Below are 22078 nucleotides of genomic sequence, written 5' to 3' on the forward strand. Positions count from 1 at the left end.
GTTCTAAAGTAGCTCTGTTAGATTCTACTGCAGGAAGAAAATAGTTCCTTCTTGAAACTGCTCACAACAAGTTCTGTGGATTATTCTGAGCAACCCATTCATGATTTCTGGACTAAGACATTGCTGTTGAGTTTTTCAAATGTATTTTTTTGGCGCTCTGAGCACCACAGGGCGAGCGCCATCCAGTTCCATTACACTAAGAGAAGGCAGAAATCTCCACAGATGATTTCTTCAAAACTCTGAAACTCACAGCAAAACAGTCTAGATGGATAGACAGCGCTACAGGCCAGAGGCAAAATATGCATTTTTGATTTTGGGGTGAACTGTCCCTTTAACATGAGACTTCTGTGATGGACTTGGCGATGCTGCAAACATGAAAGCATTCGTTAACCAGCAAAGCCAAATTGAAAAGTCCTGTCACACCAGCCTCACGCTGGCCTGAAGGTGTTGGTTCCTGGTGTTCCTGCACTTCAAAAAACTCGTTCAGTGTGGTGTATGGCAACGTGACAAGCCCATATCGCTCTGCAGACGGTTGCACATCATGTGAAGCCGGATGTGTATGGATGCAGTTTGTCTTCAAAAGTTCGAATTCTCTAAGTTTTCCAAACAAAAAAAAATAAAAAAAACTGGACAGGACCAAATTTATTTTCCGCTCTTTCCGTTAGGAGCCTTGGACGAAGACGTCTTCTTGTGTAACAGTTGCGAGGAGGGAGAGATTCTTGGTTTGCACAACAGTCCTTTTCCTGGCACTTTACTCAATACATCGATGCCTCACGACAGACAGTGTGAGAAGCCAGGCGTCTCAAGATGGGAACAATTTGGTTTTCTTCTGATTGTGAGCAATAACTTAACCCGCGCACAGAGAGGATTACAGGCAACATCATTCACATCCAGTCGACCCTGTGAAGTGACAAATGAGGCTACACCTTCTCATCAGCAAATCACACTTGGAAATTCACACACGACACAATCACACGTTCACAGGTTTTCTCGCTCACTCGTCTTTCTTAAATGGGGTTAGTCTTCCAACTGAATAAGAGATAAAAATGTGTGTGTGTTTTTTAGGCGTTGTAGTGATACATGCATCCATTATACTGATATACACTTCTTAAAAAAAGTTAAAAAAAAAAAAAAAAAAAAAAGAACATCAACAAAAAAAAGGTATTAGAAATGCAGCTATACAGAGTCTTTTAGCTATTCCAGGGGAGTGAGGTTGACGGTCAGGTCTGACGTCAGGAAGCCAAGGAGCCCGATGTCCCGATGTCTTCAGCGGAAGAGGGGGGAGCAGAGGAGGGAGGGGGATGTGTGTGTGTGTGTGTGTGTGTGTGTGTGTGTGTGTGTGTGTGTGTGTGTGTAGGGTGAGGATGAGCAGGAAGAGCTGGGTTAGTTACTGCAGCAGGGACGGCTGGTGGGCTGAGCCGTCTCTGTCAGGTCCACTCCCCGGTTCCGCCCGCTGCTGGCGCCGGCCGCCTGAGGCTCATTCTTGGGTAGCTTCTTTGCTGCAATGACAGCGCAACAAGATGAGTGATGACATCACCATAAATAACTCATTGGCGATGACACCGAAATTAATTCTTAAAGTTTTTTTATTTTATTTTGTCATAGGTACAGAAAAGAACACATTTGACATTGTTAGTTTATAATTTTGTGCCGTTTTGACTGAGTTTGAACTCCAAGAAGATTCTGCTTCCTTCGTGGTGGACTCATTTACAAATAAAGCAGATTTCCATCATTTTTGTTTGCAATTCTGAGCCTTTTTGGTAAGGTTAGTTAGAACACTCAGAACAGATAGTGGTTTTGTTCTCCCTGGAACAAGCTGCCTTTGATTTTTAATGAATTACAGAAAAAATCCAATTGTCCTTTACAGTTTTCACTTGGTCCTGCAATTTCACTGCAGAAAATGCTTAAAAGCATTGCAACATGCATTACAATGAAATCAGGCCATGAAATCAGATACTGCAGGTTGCAAGAATCCTCAGAAAAAAGGCCTGCAAAATCCTGGACTGTTTAAACCCTGCAAAAATCTGTGACAAATCTGTGACAAATCTCTGACGTTCTCTGACACCACGCCCTGAATCAGCTTTTATCACTGTTGACAACATGGAGTTGTAATAGAGAACTGATGTCACACCCCTTTCAGTGGACCACCATGAGTCCTGACTTCAGAAAACAAATCTGTAAAAACTGTTGTCAACAGACAGAGACAAATAGTTTTTAGATCCTGGTTGAATTGTACCATGAATTACACATGCGATGTTTATCAATTTATAAGTCAAGAAAGTTGACTGTGAAGACATGTAATGAGAAAGACCACACACACAACAAGAAGTCATGTAAGTCAGTGTTCTCTGCTCCAACACACCTGATTCAAATGATCAGCTCGTCATCAAGCCTCTGCAGACGCCTGACAACAACCTGATGATTTGAATCAGCTGTGTTGAAGCAGGGAAACATCTAAAACATGCAGGGCAGTGAGCTCTGAGGACCAGGGATGGGGAACACTGATGTGACATCATGACTTCCTCCCCCCACAAGCTTATGTTAGCCACTGATGGTTGTGTGTTTTTGTACCAGGATGTAATCACACAAGTGACAGGTCTTACTAGTTCTTTCGCATCCTGGCTGATAAAAGCACCAGGAGCTGCTGGATCAAACGTTTCAGATAAAGTAACGTGATAAGGGACAGCGACGTTGGGGTTGATGACGCTCACAGTGGTTTCAGACAAAAATAAACTACAACAAACCCACCCCAAACTGTCTTGTAAAACCAGCTTTTAAATTCACAAGCATCATTTGTGTAATTTGTGGCCAAACTCAAACAGGAACAAAACATTATTTGTCTCTCACCACTGACTACTGTTCATTTTTCTTCCAAAATAAGATCCCATGGGGCAAACTGTGAGAGTGTGAGTGAGTGTCACTCTGAACTGCCTCTCCTTAATGTTGTCAGAAATGTTGATCTATCGATAGATATTAATTTTAAATATTTGAAATATTTTCAACTTTCATTTCATGCAGCACCAGCAACACTTTCTTTTTCTCTCTTCCCTCCCGACAGTTGACACACACAGACACACACACACAGCACTGGAGCGCCCACACAGCCCCGCCTCCTCTGACTATTATCAGATGTAAATGAACTTAGATGCTGTTGAGCATGACACATAGTGCTATTAATTTTACTTAATGTGTGCGATCAGTTTATTAGATTATTCAGTTTTCTAAAGGCCTGATCTAAAGAGAACAAAAACATTATTTCTAAAAGGGTTACATTCTGTCACATTATAGCCTTGTTTTATTCATTTTTTAATAAAAATCTAAAATCTTATGCACTAAACATGTTGTCAACTTTTCCCCATGGCATTAAAAATGGTGTTGAATATTGATATTTTTCAAGGTATTGTCCTTAAGCTAGAAATTCCAGCATCACTCTGCCTGCTCACCTGCTGAAGCCTCTTTAAGCTGAACCAGCAGTTCAAACAGGATTTGCAGACAGGGTCTGGGTTTGAATGCAGGCATTTTTAAGCAGTCTGTGTTCAGTAAGCAGTCCCCTGTGAGGGTGGAGCGTGAGTGTGTAGGGATATTCATCTCATTTTAAAGAATATGTGACTCTGATATGAGCTGAGGAAGTTTATCAGCACTCTCTAGTGGACAAACTATCTATTAGCAACACTATATTTTCCTATACCTCCAGTTACATTTTACTGTACTCTGAGAGCTGACAGGCCTTATTTTGCAAGAAATCTCTGATTGCTTTGCGGTAGAACAGCGAGTTCTTCAAATGGAAATGAAGCTGAAGATTTTAGATGGCTGCATCTCAGTTCAGGGGCTGCATTTTACAAAGACCACAGTGTCCTTTAGACAACCTGAGGGAACGGTTAAGCCTCTCTGTCTCTTCCCCAAATGAGATGGTCTTAATTAACTGAGGCCGAAACTGCATTCGGACAAGGCCTGATCAAATGCATCATTATTTCCAAAAGAGCCACATGGAGGGTTATAAAAACAGCGGTGAGTACATTATGGGCTGCAACATTTAATTTCAGGATATAACGTAGGGCTGCTTTTCATCACGGATTAATCTTCTGATTATTTTCATGATTAATTGTGTAGTCCATAAAATGTAACACAATTTCTCAGAGCCCAAAGTGACATCTTTAAATTGCTTCTTTTGTTCAACCATCAGTCCAAAACCCAGAGACTCCTCATTTATTATCACAAATGACAAAATAAGCAGCAAATCTTCACATTTAACAAACTGAAAGGCAGCAAATGTTTGACATTTTTGCTTGAAAAAACGACTAAAACTATTTATCAGTTATCAAAATAGTTGGCAACAAATCAACAAATCAACAAATCTTTTGATTGACTAATTGATTGACAGACCAATCATTGTAGCTCTATGATAAACTAACTAGTAAACAATGGGCCTCATGCAAGAACCACACACGTCACATTCACAAATTTTCTCTTATTTTGAATTTTCTTTCAGATACGAACAGAATTTCAGAGTGGTGCAGACCTGTCGTAGAGTCACGTGCAGTCAGTCTGCTGGTATGCAAACCAAAGTTTTTCATCAATGACTGTATATTTCATTAGTTTGAAGATATTTTGACTTTGAAAAATAAATTACAATTCATAAGCATGACGACATTATCCTGTTTGACTGCATTTCAAATTATAATAATAGTAAATTTACTTATAGAGCCTCTCATCATTCATTCAATGATACATTATTACCTACTGCCTGGTGTATTGGTGTGCAGTGTTTCCTCTACATTCATTTAGGAGTGGCGGCCTGCCACTCCTAAATCCTAGCTGCCACTCCTTCAAATTTCTTTTTCTTTTTTTTTTTTTTTACTGTTGACACAAATACACCACCGCCGCATCTCTCCACCTTCAAAACAGACTCCTGTCGGGTACTTGCGAGCACTAAGGTAAACTGCAGATAACTATCTTGCTCAGTATGGAAATATACTTGCGCGTGCTCATTTGCATGATGCTAGCGTTGTTTGGGGGGCGCGGTCGTCAAGCACGTCAAGCACCTAGGCGACAGGGCAGAGTCAGAGGAGCAAATTCCCGAATTACAAATAAACAATAAAGCAGCGAATTACCGGCCGGAGAAGAGGTAGACGTAAGTTATTAGCTTGAGATAACTCGACATAGATTTTATAAGTTAAACAGATGTTCACAATATGTTAATGACTAGCTAACATTACGTAACTTATCGGTAGTTTAAGTTAATTTGGCCTGGTGCCAATTCAGTGTCGTTAACGTGAGTAAACTAATTGATAGTATTAGGCTAACGTTAATATCTACACGCCATTATGTAACAACTGACTGCATTTTTCAGATGAGTTTATTGAAATATTTCTCTAAGAAGAGAAACGGAACGCCTGCCCCCACTGCTGAAAAAAATCCTAGAGGAAACACTGGTGTGGATCTTCACATGCAAGTTTATGAAGTCACTGTTCATCCTCACTTATTCTGTCCTCTGTCCCTGTGAGAAAAACTTCCCCTCGATCCCCTCCTCCCGTTGCAGTTATCGATCGCTCCTTACTGTGGCGAGTCAGTTTTTTCTTTTAAGTCATTTCCATATCAAGACCTTTCCTCTTTATTTCAGTGACAGTCTGACCCTCAGGTAACGCGGCATCAACAGCATGGATCTCAGAAAGCAGAACGTCAAACTCTTCTTGTCTCTCTTTGATGCCATTCTCATGAATGAACACTTCCTGATATATGGGGCAGAAAGTGCAGCTGTATATGGGAATATTGGGGCGTTAATTATGCTAATTTACAAGTCTAATGCACGTGCACTGAGATACGTACAGGTGCATCATTTACACAGTTATCTGAAGTTATAAGCTTTTGCTGAATCTGACATGACATGTTCATACGAGCACATCATACGAACAAAAGTAAGAGGAATTTAAAACAAGAATATGAAAATGTTCTTACATGAGGTCCATTGTAACCTACCTGCTTAATAGTTTTATATCCAAATAGCTTTCCTTTAACTTGTGAAATCAACTCAGGTTGGACCCTACTAACACAACCACCGTATTTTACTGTTCACTTAAATACTTCCTGTTACAGGTCAGAGAGAACATAACCATCACTGTCCACAGCTGGTCAGGAGACTGTTGCATACGAGCCCTGACATTAAGGCAGGTGATAAACAGCTCTTCTTTGATTTGTTTCATAGTAATTGTTAAAAATTTCATACAATGAGGGAGTTTTGAAATGTAACAGACACTTACCAATGGCCATGAATATCTCATTGACGTTCATAGAGGTCTTTGCTGATGTTTCCATAAAAAGCAAGCTGTTATCATCTGCGTATGACTGTGCATCCTATGAAAGTGAAACCAACATTGGGAAACCATTAATTAAAATAAAATACCTTACAGCTTGCATGGGCAAAAAATGTGGAGGAAGCAAAGAAGTTATGTCTGAGATAGCAGTCTAGATGAAATCTGGACTAATCGGACAGATTGTGTTATTCTGTCAACATAATTAATAATCAGCCTGTAAATGTTTAATGTAACACTTGACAGACACTGACGGATCATCCACCAGTTCATTAATAAGGACTGAAAGAACACAAACCTGGAAGTCCAGTGCTCTCTTGTTTGCGAGATCAGCCTTGTTCCCAGCCAGGGCTATTACAATATTTGGACTAGCTTGTCTCTGAAGCTCTTTAACCCAGTTCTTCGCCCGTACAAATGACTCCTGGCAAACAAAACAGGGAGGGGTGGGGGGTGACTCAGTTAGTGAAAATAACAATAAGATCCATGTGATGGAAAAATAAGTACAACAGGAGGCTTCCCATGATGTCTGGCTAGACTTTTGCTCATCTTTTGATCATGGCCCAGAATAGAGACTCTGAAGAATATGAAATAAATGAAAATGTCCTCAACTCAGGGAGAGGAAAAGCAGCATTTTGAACGGTGTGCTGCACTGCCATGCAGAAGTTAGGCTGTACAGTGAACACAATTGTTTTATTTTATGTAGCCTACATTCCTGTTCTTGTTTATCCCTTTGTTAAAGACTTGTTAAAGATTTAAAATATAATCAACTGTAATAAAAAACATTTTATAAAGATGAGTAGAAGTGTCAGAGGGTACTTCATACCTTCAGGTAGGTTGCACAAAACTGCTTTGTTACTGAGGAATGTTCACTGTTTACAGGAGTGTTGATATTAAGCTCTATCTCCTCTTCCTACTTTTGAAACTAACTTTTTACACAAATAAGCAACCACAGCTACTGTTTTAATGGAAGCTGTTTTTTTCAGTGTTAAAGGGACAGTTCAGGTTATCTGAAGTGGGGCTGTATGAGCAGACGGCAGTCGGTACGCCCCCAGTTTGGAGAAGCGGCGAGAGGCACCAGCACAGAAGCTAAACAATGTACTGCTGTGGACAGGTTCAGCAACAGACGGTATTTTATCCACTTAAAAAAGGCCCACCTAAAAATATCAGTTTCAGTTTAAGTGTACGCTATATTTAGAATACTTTCACTGCTTTACTTTCCTGTGACACAGCTTCTTCTAGTGGGAAACTGCTGCTACATAAACCAAATATCGCTCTTGCCAAACCAGTTCGGATTCCCCACAGTCACACAATAACACAAACAAACTAAAAGATCGTGGAAGTTGCAACTCTCGTGTTCTGCCAGGTAAAATGACTGATTTTGCCTATGGAGTTCGGTTGGTTTGAAGAGAGGGATACTTGGCATGTATAAGTGCAGTTTCTGGTCAGAAAAGACCATCTGATGGCAAGGTAAAGCTGTGAGGATATCCTAAATATAGTGTACATGAATTTATTTTACGTGGATTTTTTAAAGGTGACTATAATACCTTTTCTTGCTGACCCCACCCACAGCAGTACATTGCTTAGGTTATGTGCTGGTACTCCTCTATACTTCTCAAAACTGGGGGCGTGTTGACCGACCAAGTACTTCATACAACCCCACATCATTTAATCTGAACTATACCTTTAAGACCATTAACAGTGGACACTTGTTGTTTAATATATAGACTATATGCAGGTTAACAACTCCATGTGCAATATGAGCTCTTTCTATCTATCAAAGCATACATAAAACAAACAATATATATATTTGAGTGTCATAATATGTAAACTATTTGAAATTAATTGACCCAAATACATATTAGTTCTATATACACTGTCTACCAAACACTGCTGTGGAGTGATGATTCATCTCTTAATTTATCAAGACACCAAACACGGTTCTTTTCTTGGCTTGACTAAATTAAAGTTGAAAATCCCCACTATCTCCTCATCACTGACAACAATGTTGTTGCAGCTATGGTTTGTGAAAACACAGCGACCACATGACAGAGAGCCTGGCACCTGACTCACCTCATTTGTTATATCATACACCACAATGGCTGCCTGGGCACCTCTGTAGTACATGGGAGCCAGACTGTGGTAGCGCTCCTGACCAGCTGTGTCCCAGATTTCAAACTTGACTGTTGTGTCGTCCAAACATACTGTCTGAGTCAGGAAGGCAGCTGCAGGGGCACAAAGCAGAGGAACCAATGACAATTGGGCCTGTAGCTACTGAGCTACACGAAATGTGTTTCTGTGAAGGCGATAATTTAAGACCAATGCTGGAGACTCACACTGGGGGATTATCTGGTTGACTTAGTCCACATTTTCACATTTGGAAGACGCCCCAGTAATATCAAACATGTTTTATACTGAACATCCAAAATCTGGACGGGTGCTGAAGCATTAAGAAGGGTGGGATTCACACAAACACATTTTTAACCTTCATTTATGGATGAGCAACACCAAACTTTTTTGTTAAGTCAATATGATGATGAAACTTTTTTAGAATTTTACCAAGATGGATCTGTTTTTGAAGTAATTTTCCAAAATAATGGTCATTTTTAGAAAAAAACTAAACAGAAAATCACATGACACATACTGGCCATTAATAAACAATTTATTGCAAAAGCAAATATGAGGACAGCTAAATACAATTTTAGTACTAATTAGTGTCAACTCTGTAAATTGTATATTTTACAGAATTACTTTCATAACATGTTAATAAAATAAATAATAAGCTTATTGTTTTTGTTCAACCTCCTTATAACATTCAGGGTGTGTTCACTCGCGTTGTTGTTGTGTGGCACTTCCTTGTCACAAATAGTGCATTTTGCTGTTTGATGCAGAAGTGTGAGACAGTCTGCAGCTGTGTGCTCAGTAGGGCCGGCTTATTAATAATATCTATTCTACAATATACTACATATATATATATATATATATATATATATATATATATATATATATATATATATATATATATATATATATATATATATGTATATATATATACTGATATACACATTTTCTCTGAAATAATACACTATAAGGGCTGGTGAGACAAAATTACATATCAAAATATTTTTGACTAAATAGCTCCATATCAATATAATGACAATATTGTAGGGATGTCACTATTGGTGCTTCCACAAAATATTAACACTGAAGTTTCTGATAAATAATCATCAATAATGTGGTCATAATGACTAAGTGGCTACAGGAAAATAATAGAACATTTAAAAATAGGAAAAATTACATCGCTTTAATGCCACCTTTAAAAACAAGAAGCCAACATGTAAGTCATATCATGATTTAAATATATTCAAAATCTTAGATGATATCACTGTAACATCAATATACTGCCATGTCCCAGCACCTGGTTCACATGTCATGTGATACAGGGCAGCTAAATCTGTCAGGTCTGTTTATCAGCATAAACATTACACAAAAGTGCTGAAAACGTTGGAGTCAGAAGTGATGCAGCCACCCACGTTTTGTATTTAGAAAATTTTATTATCAACAGTTTTTCAAAAGAATCTATAGGAGCAGCTTGTGAGTATCAATGTATCAATCCTGCAACTTTATTTACTCTGGGGCAATTCACTGACAGCAACGATCTATTTTTTTAGGAACGCCCTGTTCACATTCAGCAAGTTAAACACATTGAAACCTGGAAACTGCCCAGCTCTTACCAGTCTGGGGATCATACCAGCAACCTCTCGGTCGCAGCCCTTTATGCCATCATTGTTTTTTGACTAAATCTTTCCAGCTTGTGGTGATTGGCTGCAAGCAAAACCATACAAATAGTCATTTTTGAATAAAAATGTGGTTTGACTGGAGAAGGTATTTCGGTCGATACCTTAAAGGTATTAAGTACCCTACTGTAATATTAACATATTTATATGTAATATAACACCTCAGTTGTAAGTTTAATTGTACCTTTGCCTAATTTATACCTAAACATTTTTATGAAGGTGAAGTCTGAAAATAGCATTTTAATGAAATGGATAGAGTGTGATAGAACCATGTGATATCGCGTAAGCAGGATGTCTGCCAAAAGGCATTAGGTCTAAGATTGTGTAGATGATAAGAGACTGCTTTAAACTCACATAAGTTGCTGGACATTCCAGGAACAAGGGGCATCTGTCCAGGAATTCACCTTATTATTCCTATTGTTCTCTGTTCATATCGACCATTTTCAAACTCTCGCACTTAGAACTCTCCATCTACAGCCGTAAACTAAAAACTCATCTTATTACTCCCCCTCTTCTCAACTGAATCCTGTATTGTGTGCCGCCATGCCTTTTACCTTGCTAAACATCTTTTCTACCCATTTCCTCTGCTCTTTCCATATTTCTTACACTCAGACACTACAAATGTTGATTTTAATTGTGTAAAGCTTATCAGGCCTGTTCACAGAGGAAAGGCCACGATATGGCCACTAACGAGGATACATACCTCCGATTGTGCTCTCTTGGAATTCATGAAACTGTCCTTTGACGAAACGAAGTACGAGACTTGACTTCCCCACAGCTGACTCTCCTAAAAGCACAAGTTTGAACTGGCAGATCTTGTTGCCTGCGTTTGGCCCATTGGGTCGTGTAGCTCCGCCTCTACTTGCCATGTCACACTGTCCGGTCTCTTCCTCTGGGACGCTGACGTACTGTGAAACACTGCAGAAAGTACCTGAGCAGGAGAGAGAAGACAGCAAAGTGTCACTGTCACACAAAAAAAGAATCAAAATGACTGAAAAATCTGTGTCAAGCGATAATTTAGGTTGGACCTGAAATTTGAAGCTCTACTGTATTTATTATAAAGTAAAGCATATAACTTTACATTTTATTGTTTGTAATTATGACTCATGATTACACCAAGCAAAACACTGACTGGTGGCATACACTGACTTAAGGTCAAATATTCTCTCTTTAGATAATGTGCCTAAAACATTGTGCCCATGGCACAGGGAACAGAAAAACCATACAAGCAAACCATATTGTAATAATTAGGCTTTGTGGGTTTTTTTGAGGAAAAAAAAAATATTTGGTCAGACGGCACAACAGGCAGTCTGCAATTTATAGGCCTATTTTCATTCAAATGTTTGTTCCGTTAAATGACCTTAGCAAAACATCAGCACATTATGAATACAGTATGCGTGAAACACAGACCAATTGCAAATCATTGACTCTTGAATGAATGAATATTTGGCATAATTTCTGCCAAAAAAAAAAAGATTTTTGGGGCCTGGCAGTGGTTCCACTTGGCCTGCGCAAACTTCATGGATTTATTATTAAGTAAGAAAGTCTCATCCACATGTGCAGTTCATTAATGACCTAAAGCACTTCTCCCAAATCATGCTATGAGCAGCCACAAAAAAGTTTCCAAATTAAATTTACTAAAACAGCACGCACGGTTAAAATTATTATTTGTACAATCAGAGTACATGCAACTAGAAACTAAAATGCGCTGCATTGTGTAGAATGGGTTAAATATTCAGGAATTTCAATTTCAGAGTTTTATGCTGTTGTTGTAACAATATTTCTAAAACAAACAGTAAAATCCTGGGGGCACAGATGATAAATTACTGTACAGGGACATTTACTGTAGCTCAATACACACCAAATCAAGCTTCATATTACTGGCCACACTTTTTCGGCCAAACAAAAGCTGGTTGTTTGCCATAACTAGCTGAGCAAATAAGTGTAACAGGTATGGGAGAAAAACATAATAGCATTTGGCAAACACTGTAATAAGAGTCAACATTTCAACAACTGATGTAACACGAAGGTACCTGAATTTCTGGTTCCAAATAAAGATGATTATTCTCATTGTTGGTTAATCTGTTGACTATTTTTTTCATAACCTAATTAGTTTTTTTAGTCTATAAAATTTCATAAAATTGTGGAAAATATCAATCAATGTTTCCTAAAGCCCAAGATGACGTCCCAAAAATATTCAGTAAACTGACATAGAGAAGTAAATAAACTAGAAAATGCTCAGGTTTAAGAAGCTGAAATCAGAGAATTTGACTGTTCCTTTAAAAAATACTTAAACCGACTAATATATTGTCAACAGAGTTACAGATAAATTTAATAGCTGACAACTAATTGATTAACTGTTGCAGATCTACTTACAAAGTTGCCACAGTTTCTTCAGTGGAGCCACTTTATCACTGAATTGTACATTCCAGAGATGACAAAAGTTAATCAACTGGTGTAGCTTTGAAAATCTGACAACAAACCTCCTGTTTGTAGCTCTAAGTTATGTGAGACAGACCGACACGACGGGGATTCGTAGGACACGGGTCTGGGCACATACGTGGGAAAATATTTCATGGTTAAGTTTTCTGTCTGCCGGCTGTGGAGATTTAAGGTGAATAACAACAACCATGACAGCAGATTTTCTCTACAACTTAGACATTTCTCATTGCCACCAACCAAGTAAACACAGACCATTAGTCCAAAAATAATTACCGTTAACTTCCTCGAAATCGCGTTACGACACGCAGTTAACCACAAATAACCTGTTATGTTGTTGTTGACTGGCTCGAATTAGCAGAGTAACGACTGCTAGCGTTAGCAACATAGCTACCTAGTAAGTTCAAGACGTCCAGTCTCCAAACACAATCTGGCTGTAAGAAATCATAAATTCAGCCTGTGTAACGTTCATTTCAGTTTATGTGGTATCCTAAACACTAAGCTTATACACACAAGATCTGACATTTATTTAGGGATAACGTTTGAGAATGCCCAGACACAGATGATGCAGTTTTGGGTGTGTACAGCTAATGACAGCTAGCTAACCTTAGCTGCATGACGTTAATTTAGCTAGCTACCTCATCAATCACTGGACTAAATAGAATCACAAATGTTTGTTATATTAAACGTGGGCTAACGTTAATGTGTAAATGGCTGAACATGACGACCGATGCGGATTCACCAGCCGAACAACGTTAAGTTACAAGGCTAACTAGCTTGGCCCTTCCAGTGTCAGGCTAACGTTAGCTAGCCACATAATAGACACTGGGCAGGCTAACGCTGTTTAGCAGTGGCCGCATCGGGAGGAGCCCTCTGGATAGCTTTTAGCTAGCTAGCTAACGCTAATATTAGCTACTTACCCACCAAAAAGAGGAAGCTAGTTAATGTAAATGGTGTCTCCGGGCTAATAAAAGTGGTACTTCACAGTGAGTCGAGTATCCAGCCAGCTCCTGTAACGTTAGATTTCATAAGGCTCCGCGATGTCCCTCTCCCACTTCTTTCAACTTCCCTTTTCGCATTGTACGAACGATGATGACAGATCGTATGACTGGAATTGACAATCCGCCTACGTATTTGTGCGACGGACCAATCATTTGTTAGGATTTATTCCCAAATTAATGGTATTTGGCTTTCCACAGAACTATACGGCAATTAAAAAAGAAAATTAAAAACTGTCAAGACTTTTAGTAGGTAAGTAGGTGGAAAAGATGGAATTTAAAGGCAGTCTGTACAGTACTTAAATATAAAGAAATACAAAACGAATATTCCTCACGTTTGGAATTTAAATAACCTGGTCAAATAACGCTAAATGCCACATTTACATCCCCATTAGCTAACATAATTTTAAAAATTATCCGACCTTGTAATGTTAATAAATTGAACTGACCAATCGATGTTGCTAGGCAACGGAACACAAACATGCACTGCTCAGCGGAAGAATTTCGTACAGTTAGCTAGAAAACTCTTACAAACTTTTTCAGGTAGAGAACACAAACACTTGAGATAAAAGATAAACCTGGTTTCGCCTCTGTTGCTTCTATACGTGGATTCAGGATGAATATGACTGAAAATACCTCTTACCACCTGGCTGATAAAAGCCCAAACATGCCGAGGGTAAGTCAACTTTAAGTTAGCTAGCTGATGTGGTATTACATTATTCCTATTAAAGTAACGTCGTATTGAATCTGTTGTGGAGCACGGCGTTTTAGCTAATTTTAAATAAACTTTGATGGATATTGTATGTTTTAACAACAGGCTGGGAAACTAATACCTATAGGAGACAGGGCCAAGACCTGCTTACAAGAAGTGGCAAGGGTAAGTCCTGTTTGTGTGTGTGTGTGAGCATTCTGACAGTGGGATCTAGTTAGGTTACTACAACTTAGTTAAAGTATGAAAGTAAATTGTACATTCTGTACACCCATGACTGCAACCAGGGGTGTATGGGTAAGTACAGAGGTGGGTAAAGTGTAGTTTGTTTCTCTTCAGTGATTGATACAATTGATTTGAAAGTAAATGAGTGAAATCTCAGCCTCATTTCAAAGAGGTGGATAAACTGAGCGTACTTGGGTTTATGCCCCCACTGCGCCCCTGACAACGACAAACATGGAGAAAAATCTGTTATGAAGTTTGTGGATGACACCACACTCATCGGTCGGAGATCTGATAAAGATGAGAATTCATATCACTCTTGCTCAGAAAACAACCTACTGCTAAATGTCAGCAAAACCAAGGAGCAGATTATTGATTTCTGGAAAAAGGAGGCAAAAACACACATCCCTGTGTACATCAGCCAAGCTGAGGTGGGGCAGGTGAACAGTTGGAGGTTCCTGGGAATCAGCATTACGGAGAACCTGTCACAGACATCACTCATCTCCACCCTGCTAAAGGCGGCTTAACACCTGTGTTTCTTAAGTAAACTTAACAAAGCAAAATTCTTGGGCCAAGTTCAATTTTTACGGAGGAGCAAAAGAAACTGGGGCTGCACAATTAATTGCAATATTATCAAAATTGCAGAACCAGAGCAAAATCATAATTTCTTGAAAAGGGAGAAATGTGTAAGAAAGCAGCATTATCATGAGGTACTGTAGTGCTGCAGAGTTTCCCTGATTTTTTTTCAGTAAAAATTAAAATCGTAATGTAAAAATCATAATTCCCACCAGTTGTATCGCAATTGCAATTTAAGTAAAAATTATTGCAGTATGACTTTTTTTTTTACATATTGTTTAGCCCTAATAGAAAAACTGCCCAGAGTGTCATTGGTGCCCATCTACCAAGCATCAGTGATGTCATGGAGTTAAGGTGGCTGAGCAGAGCTCAGTGACAGTACCCACCCCAGTCACAGCCTGTTCACCCTGCTGCCATCTGGCAAGAAATACAGAAGTATCTGCTGCCGTACCAGGAAATTAAAGAGCAGCTTCTTCCCTCAGGCTGTATTCATCTGTATTCATATTCATCAGCACTCCACCCTGCAAAATAGTTTTGTTTTCAATTTTATTTTTAAAGATTCTAGTGTATATCATTTTTCTATATAATCTTTCTTTTTTGTGAGTAGCAAAAAGGGAACTATAACTTAAGTGTGTTATACAACCCTGTGTTGTAAAATGATATGAATCTGCCTTGTACCTTGTATAATTTGAAGCTACATTTTGTATGTCATTTCTCTCTAATATGCTCTCTCTAAACGTTTTTACTTGTGAGCCCCTCACCCCACCGGTGGTAAGGAAATTCCGCAACAGTCTCCAACCAGAGCCAGGAGTCATCAGAGTGCACCAAGGGAAGGCAAATGACCCCGATGTTGCCAGCACCCTTGTTCATGGCATCAAAACCAAATCTTCACTCACTGTGAGTACCACACATAAGCACACGCATCTGTTTGAGGTTTAAATATTTGACAATGAATCATTTACTACTCTGCTCCTGATTAATTTCCAAAAGCTTCATTCCAGATGTGTTATTTTTGTTATAGCTGATGGATCAATTTAGGAAAATAAGATAAGTGGAAGTTTTACTGTAATATGTTCAGTATTTGTTTTAGCATGGAGCGCATGCTTAGTAGGATACTCGATTTTTGGGGCTGATACCAATATTAGGGAGTAAAACTACATAAGATTCAATTTAAATCCTTTGTAAAACATGAACTAATTCATACAGAGAATGAATGCCATAAAACAGACTTTACCATCCTAAGAAAAAATGCATATAGGATGCTGCTGGGAGGTTGCAAAGTCCCTTTTCAGGGTTAATAAATTATATGGTGCTGGATCGGTGCAGACTCCAACACCCAATAGGCAGTATCGGAGGGATGTTCTGTTACTGGTAGGAGAACAAACCTAGTTTTAAGCATGCAAAGTTTTGATAACAAACACCAAAATATGGGTTGAAGTTCTTATTTTTTTTGTGATTCCAACAGGGTGGATGCTTGCTAAATCCTCCACAAAAGACCTTGTTTCAAGACAAGTTACAAGAGCTCAGTGAAACAGTGTACGCCTCCAGTAAAAAAGCACCGCTGGGCAGGTCCCATGATCAGCATGCTGGACTTCCCACCTGGTATAATGACAAAACTACGCATGGTGTGAAAACAGTTAGAGGTATGTGAATCATAAAGGTCGTAACTGATATGATTTTTTTAAAAAAAGAAAAGGCTCAAGTATGATATAACACAAATAAAAGAAAGTCACCCTTGGCAGGTGTACTTATGTTAATGGTCCCTCAACATGTTCAGATGCTTTAAAAGCTTGTTTTTGTGTTCATAAATAATTATACTGCAGTAAGAGAGTTCCTTTTTGGTCCAGGGTTGGACGTGCACGAGATTATTAACCCTTCAAAAACAGCAGAGGAGCTGGAGAGAGAAGCTCGGGAGGGACACGAGGATTACATTCGTAGCCACAACTCCTATTTTGTTGGTAAGAAAAATGAGAACATGTATATTATGTGTATTTAAGATCTGTCAGTCTATCCCGTCATTCTTTTTGATCATTTTGAAATGTGATGTCCGCCTTTCACCACAATAAAAATCACCGTCCTCTTCTCCAGGTGAGCGGATTGACAGAAAGTACAGCTGGAGTCACTATAGTAAAGACGGCAGGTTTGGGATCCTCACACCTCATTTCAACGACGGACGTGATGTTGGAAAAACTCTCCGCTGGCTGGGAGAAACACAAAAGTAAGTGTTGTAAAAAGTGGGCCAGCGCTGCAACAATTAGTCGATTAGTTGACTGAAAGAAAATTAGTTGCCAATTGTTTTGATAATCGATTAATTGTGTCAGTCATTTTTCAAGCAAAAATGACAAATATTTGCTGGTTCCAGTGTCTTAAATGTCATTGATGACAGTTAATGGAGAGTCTTTGGGTTTTAGATTGTTGGTTGGACAAAAGAAACAGTTTGACGACATCACTACAGGAAAATGTCCTGAACATTTTTAACAATTTTTTTGACATTTTATGGACTAAATGATTGACTGATTAATCGTGAAAATATTCAGCAGATTAATCAATAACAGAAATAACTGTTTGTTGCAGCCCTAAAGTAGTGTGGTAAAGTAGTGTGTTATTGTCAATTTCCATAACACTATGTATATACACTGTATATGTATGTATTATTTTGCCATAGGTTTTACAATCCAAAGACTGTTTGGAAGAGATGTGGGAACAGGGAAAAGATGGCGGCACAACTCGGCCAAACAATCCATGGGTGAGTTTCTGTCACACTTCCTCTTATCAGTTCTGTGACATCTGTATATACTTTATTAACTTTACTCTCTCATTAATCCCATCTCCTCAGGAGAGGAGAAACACTGACTTTTCCACCAGATCACACCTTTGGAATTCTCTTGCCGCCAGATGAATATGGTAGAGTTTATGTAAAAAAATGTCTTTCCTTGGTTACATAATGGAACATGTATCAGCAGATATCATTTGTCCTGAAAAAAGCACATACTGGAGTTTTTTTTTTTTATGTTCAAGTCATCAGATATTTTGCCTGCTTCCTGTGCAGGTGTTGGAGATATAATCCACTCCGCTGAGCCAGGTCGGTATGTGAGAGGCAGAGACAGAAAGCGTGGCCTGGTCAACGCAGTCCGACACCACCTGCAGAAGGTCAACTTCCAAAACTTCCCCTCCCTGCTGCAGGCGTTCAGACATTATGACAAGGTACGACTGGAATAACAACAGGCTGTCTGACACTAAGACGCCACGTTGCTGATGTCTGCTTTCATTCTCCTGACTATTCAACTGCGTTAAATTGTCTAAAAATGCTAGACCTATGTTGTATATTTTGTTGAATTGTGTACTTACTTTATCCCAAAGCTTACAGCAATGGTAAAACTCAAAGAAATCTGTAATGTATTCAAAGTAATGGCACATTTCCTATGAGCTGCTACTTGCTATAATTTCTGGGAAAACATGAGATACATCAGAGAGTGGAGAACAAAGTCAGGAAACATGACTATGAAATAAAACTTACACATTACCTCACCAGTGAGCATGATTTCTGTCACGTCACATAGATTTACATCTGCAATGGTGATTTAACAATTAAGAAAACAACTTCCATGATCCCACTTCTTCAGATTATGTTTTGTTGTTGTTTTAATGTGAGAGGAACACTCAGTGCCAGAACTCACATACTGTGTATTTAAAGTAAACTGAAAAAATGCAGTGACACTTTATATCAAAGAAATCAGAGCACAGTCATTTCCACAGAGGACAGTTGTACTTGTCATAGCAGGAAAAGCGCAGGTGCAATGAATAACTATAATAAACAATGCCTTCAATTTAGGCTCTGGCAACTGTTATTGGTTACACCTGTGACAGACAAGTCTAAATGTCTCTTGCGAGCAAAGGCCAGATCTGGGGTTTGAGATCAGGCCAGAGGTGTGACGCTTGTGTTTAGACGTTTGATAAAGTAACAGTACTGTTATAATCCTCCTCTTGCAGTCTCACACAAATCCTACTGTACTCACTGAGTATTTTCATGTGCATCTGTTTATGTAAATCACCAGAAAGGAAAGGGAGTGATTGACAAAGAGGACCTGCAGGCAGTGTGCAATGATTTCCAGCTGGGTGTGAGCAGGCAGGTCCTGGATGAACTGATGGACTACTGTGACACAGACAAGGATGGACTAATCAGCTTCCTGGAGTTTGCGAACTTTCTCAACTGGAAGGACAAGATGCCCATCAACAGTCAAGAGCAAAGCATTATAACGAATGGTCAGTTAAATTTGGTTGTAATGTAATTTATTTACTGAGATAATATCCAGTTGGCATGTTTTTCTAGAACTGCTCTGCTTCATGGTCACATTTTTAGGCATTCATTTTGCCTCAGGTACTGAATTGCATAAATAACAGCAGAATTTGACAATAAAAGACTTAAAATACTAAGTGTTGGGAGTTAAAGTGACTCAAGTTTTCTGTGTGGTGCAGAGGTGAAGTGTGAAGGCTTATTTTTTGGACTGTTTCCTGTTTATTGTGTGTCCTGCAGAGTGTCAGACCAGTTCAGCTCCGGCCAACATAGAGAGGAAGCCTTTGTCAGAGTCAGCACTGCCTCCCGCCTCTCAGGCCTTGGTTAAGCCTGAGGACCTGGAGCCTGTTGAGCCAGGCAGCTCACTGAAGACCCTCAGGACCCTGAGACAACACAGGGCAGTCCCAGACCACTTCACGACCACCTCCTCCATTATCGGGGCTCGCAGCGATGGTCCGATTGCATCAAGTAAGTCAGAAATAAATGTGAGGTACGCTGTGCACTATAAAAGCATACATATTATCATGTAATGCTGTGTGTGTACTGACTGTTAACTATTTCCGGTACGGATTTGTGGGTGAGAACATATATTTGGAACCAGAATTTGCACAGTGCAGAACAGGCGGGCGGTCTAGGGTGAAATAAACAAGAACAGGAACTCCCTTACATGCAGATATATGTTTGACATCACATTGTATGAGACATAAAATACTGTAAATTATGTTGTTATAACCAGTAATTATTGAAGATGGTAAGTCTCCCTGTCTTATATTGTCATACTGTCTTATATGAGTCATAACTGTATGAATTAAAGCAAGAATACATTTTTTGCATGACAGGCCTGTTTGAGACAAGATAGTTTAAGAGCTAATTTGACATATTTACGTTCAAGTCACTCCCATCTCCTAAAGATCGTTACTTATTTACACAGGCAGCCGCACCTGTGGGATCCCGTCTGTGCGCTTCGACCTTCCAGCTCCACGCATAAAGCGAGTCAGTGACACCACCAACTACGGTGATACATCCACGGCCAGAGATCTTCTGTATCCATCAGTTCACGCCCTGCACGGCGTTCATGAGGAACACTTCTTCTGTCCTCGAAGCAGGGAGGAGGTACGTACTATGCACAAAATAAACAGTGTGTCGTACCTAAATAACTTAAGTCAGTAAATAGTCTCACAGTATAGAGTCTTTTGACGATGCATGAACTTTACCGCTCCCCCTCCCCTTCCCCCCGTCCTGTGGACAGTCACACCTGCGATTTGTCGCTGATCGGCTGGAACAGTGTTGCATGACTCAGTAAGAGTCACTTTTTGTTTCCCGTTTACAGAGCCAGGGCTGTGTAGAAACATGTTTTTTTCAGAGAACACACAGAACGGAGAGCTAGAGGAGAGGATGAAGAGATAGTCGCTGATTTTAATACAAAATGTACTGGATTAGGATTAGAATAGTGCTCACTTTCTTTAACCTTAGTTTCTCACAATATCTCACAACAATATCTTCCTGAAGTCAGCTTGAATTGAATATTCAGCGTGTAATCAATTGTGTTGTTTACTTCCTAATATCTCAGCAGTCTTGAAAAACGTGGTTGGATGAATATCAGTCTTCAACATGACCTGTATAGTTTTTTAATTAACACAATAATGTTAGACCAGACAACGTACTTTGTCTATTAGATGTGTACATATATATTAGATATGTTTGATCACTGAAATTTATTTTAACATCATGGAAAAATAACTGGCCAAAATGTATATGAACCCTGGCTATTTTTAAAATACTCTTAACTGCACTTAGTACCACAGCAGATTTCCTTCTGTTATTTCTGCTGTCTTTTGTTCATACAGAACGTTGAAATTAGGGAAAATCAAGATTTTTCATATATTTCAGTCCACAGTTTGTATTTTGCTGCCAATCAGTTTTGTTCCATTACCTAATGGCACATTAATTTGACACAGAACACAGTATGTGCATCTTTATTTCAACTCAGGTTAGATTCTCTCTAGTCTTCCCACATGTTTTCAGAGTATCCTGTTTATTAAAACATTTTAATGCTAAATGAGATGCAAGATATGAAACATGTTAGCAGGCATGATGTTCAAGGCTGAATGCACTGTTGAGTACATAAGAAAAGCTTAATATAGTAGACAGTGCTTCCTGTTTTGAGCTCTATTACATATTCAAAAAGCCTCTGAACGTCTTTGACTTGGTTGAAATTTCAACTCATACTGAAGAGCCTATTTTTGTGCTTGCCACAAATATGGTCTGAGATGTGTTTTGCTGTCCAGATGAGCCCCGCAGAATCAATACTTTTCTTCTCTGTGATCCCTCTCTGCCTAACTTTTTCAGTCTTCTCTGTTTGTTGGCTGTCTGTTGTTTTGACTACTGTCAAGTTGTCAAAGTTAAAGTTGATTTAAGTTTTCCACCTCCAGCCTGTTTCATAATCATCCAGTTCTTTTTCCAGATCGGTCATTGTAAGTCTTCTGCAGTGAAGTTGGATAAAAGCAAAAGACAAACACAGAGATAAATCTCTTGCTTTGGTGAAATAAGTTTTTCTCAGTGACGTTAATCGTCTTCTTCACAGATTGCAGAGATCTTCAGAAATGTGGGTGTGAACATTTCTGAGGAGATATTCGAGGAGGCCTGGAAGGTGGCGTCCATGAAGCATCTGGCCGGGGAGGTTTGTGTCGAGGATTTCCGTAATGTACTCAAAGAAATAAAAGCAATGTAACACTCGA

General features: G+C 39.1%; 2 protein-coding genes across 3 annotated transcripts; one reads left to right on the forward strand and one right to left on the reverse strand.

The window, feature by feature from the left end:
• Nucleotides 1–278: 278 nt before the first annotated feature.
• On the reverse strand, nt 279–13660 carry rab5ab (RAB5A, member RAS oncogene family, b). 2 transcript variants are annotated; one of them, XM_084727624.1, is made up of 6 exons: nt 13466–13660; nt 10806–11033; nt 8379–8530; nt 6607–6729; nt 6258–6351; nt 279–1499 (listed from the first exon to the last, which is right to left on the reverse strand). In XM_084727624.1, the coding sequence occupies exons 2-6, from the start codon at nt 10969–10971 to the stop codon at nt 1384–1386; spliced, it is 651 nt and encodes a 216-aa protein (XP_084583750.1). In that variant the 5' UTR covers nt 10972–11033; nt 13466–13660; the 3' UTR covers nt 279–1383. The 2 variants fall into 2 exon arrangements, with proteins under 2 accessions (XP_084583750.1, XP_084583749.1); XM_084727623.1 differs by having other exon boundaries at nt 13462–13658.
• Nucleotides 13661–14121: 461 nt separating this feature from the next.
• On the forward strand, nt 14122–22078 carry efhb (EF-hand domain family, member B). The gene is made up of 13 exons (XM_084727625.1): nt 14122–14215; nt 14357–14416; nt 15800–15943; nt 16512–16689; nt 16894–17004; nt 17135–17264; nt 17712–17792; nt 17883–17950; nt 18096–18250; nt 19102–19309; nt 19581–19808; nt 20272–20453; nt 21925–22078. The coding sequence occupies exons 1-13, from the start codon at nt 14156–14158 to the stop codon at nt 22069–22071; spliced, it is 1752 nt and encodes a 583-aa protein (XP_084583751.1). The 5' UTR covers nt 14122–14155; the 3' UTR covers nt 22072–22078.

The sequence above is a fragment of the Lutjanus erythropterus genome, chromosome 9, assembly GCF_056507025.1.
Source record: "Lutjanus erythropterus isolate fLutEry1 chromosome 9, fLutEry1.hap2, whole genome shotgun sequence".
Classification (NCBI taxonomy): domain Eukaryota; kingdom Metazoa; phylum Chordata; class Actinopteri; order Lutjaniformes; family Lutjanidae; genus Lutjanus; species Lutjanus erythropterus.

What these genes read in the sequence shown, in the direction of transcription:
- rab5ab (XM_084727624.1), bottom strand. Translation starts at nt 10,971, where the DNA reads ATGGCAAGTAGAGGCGGAGCTACACGACCCAATGGGCCAAACGCAGGC. An exon ending in CCAAGAGAGCACAATCGGAG is followed by an intron (nt 8,531 to 10,805) that starts GTATGTATCCTC and finishes GTGCCCCTGCAG; the next exon opens with CTGCCTTCCTGACTCAGACA. An exon ending in TGAGATATTCATGGCCATTG is followed by an intron (nt 1,500 to 6,257) that starts GTAAGTGTCTGT and finishes CTGTCATTGCAG; the next exon opens with CAAAGAAGCTACCCAAGAAT.
- efhb (XM_084727625.1), top strand. Translation starts at nt 14,156, where the DNA reads ATGAATATGACTGAAAATACCTCTTACCACCTGGCTGATAAAAGCCCA. An exon ending in TGGCTGGGAGAAACACAAAA is followed by an intron (nt 17,265 to 17,711) that starts GTAAGTGTTGTA and finishes ATTTTGCCATAG; the next exon opens with GTTTTACAATCCAAAGACTG. An exon ending in CTTGCCGCCAGATGAATATG is followed by an intron (nt 17,951 to 18,095) that starts GTAGAGTTTATG and finishes CTTCCTGTGCAG; the next exon opens with GTGTTGGAGATATAATCCAC.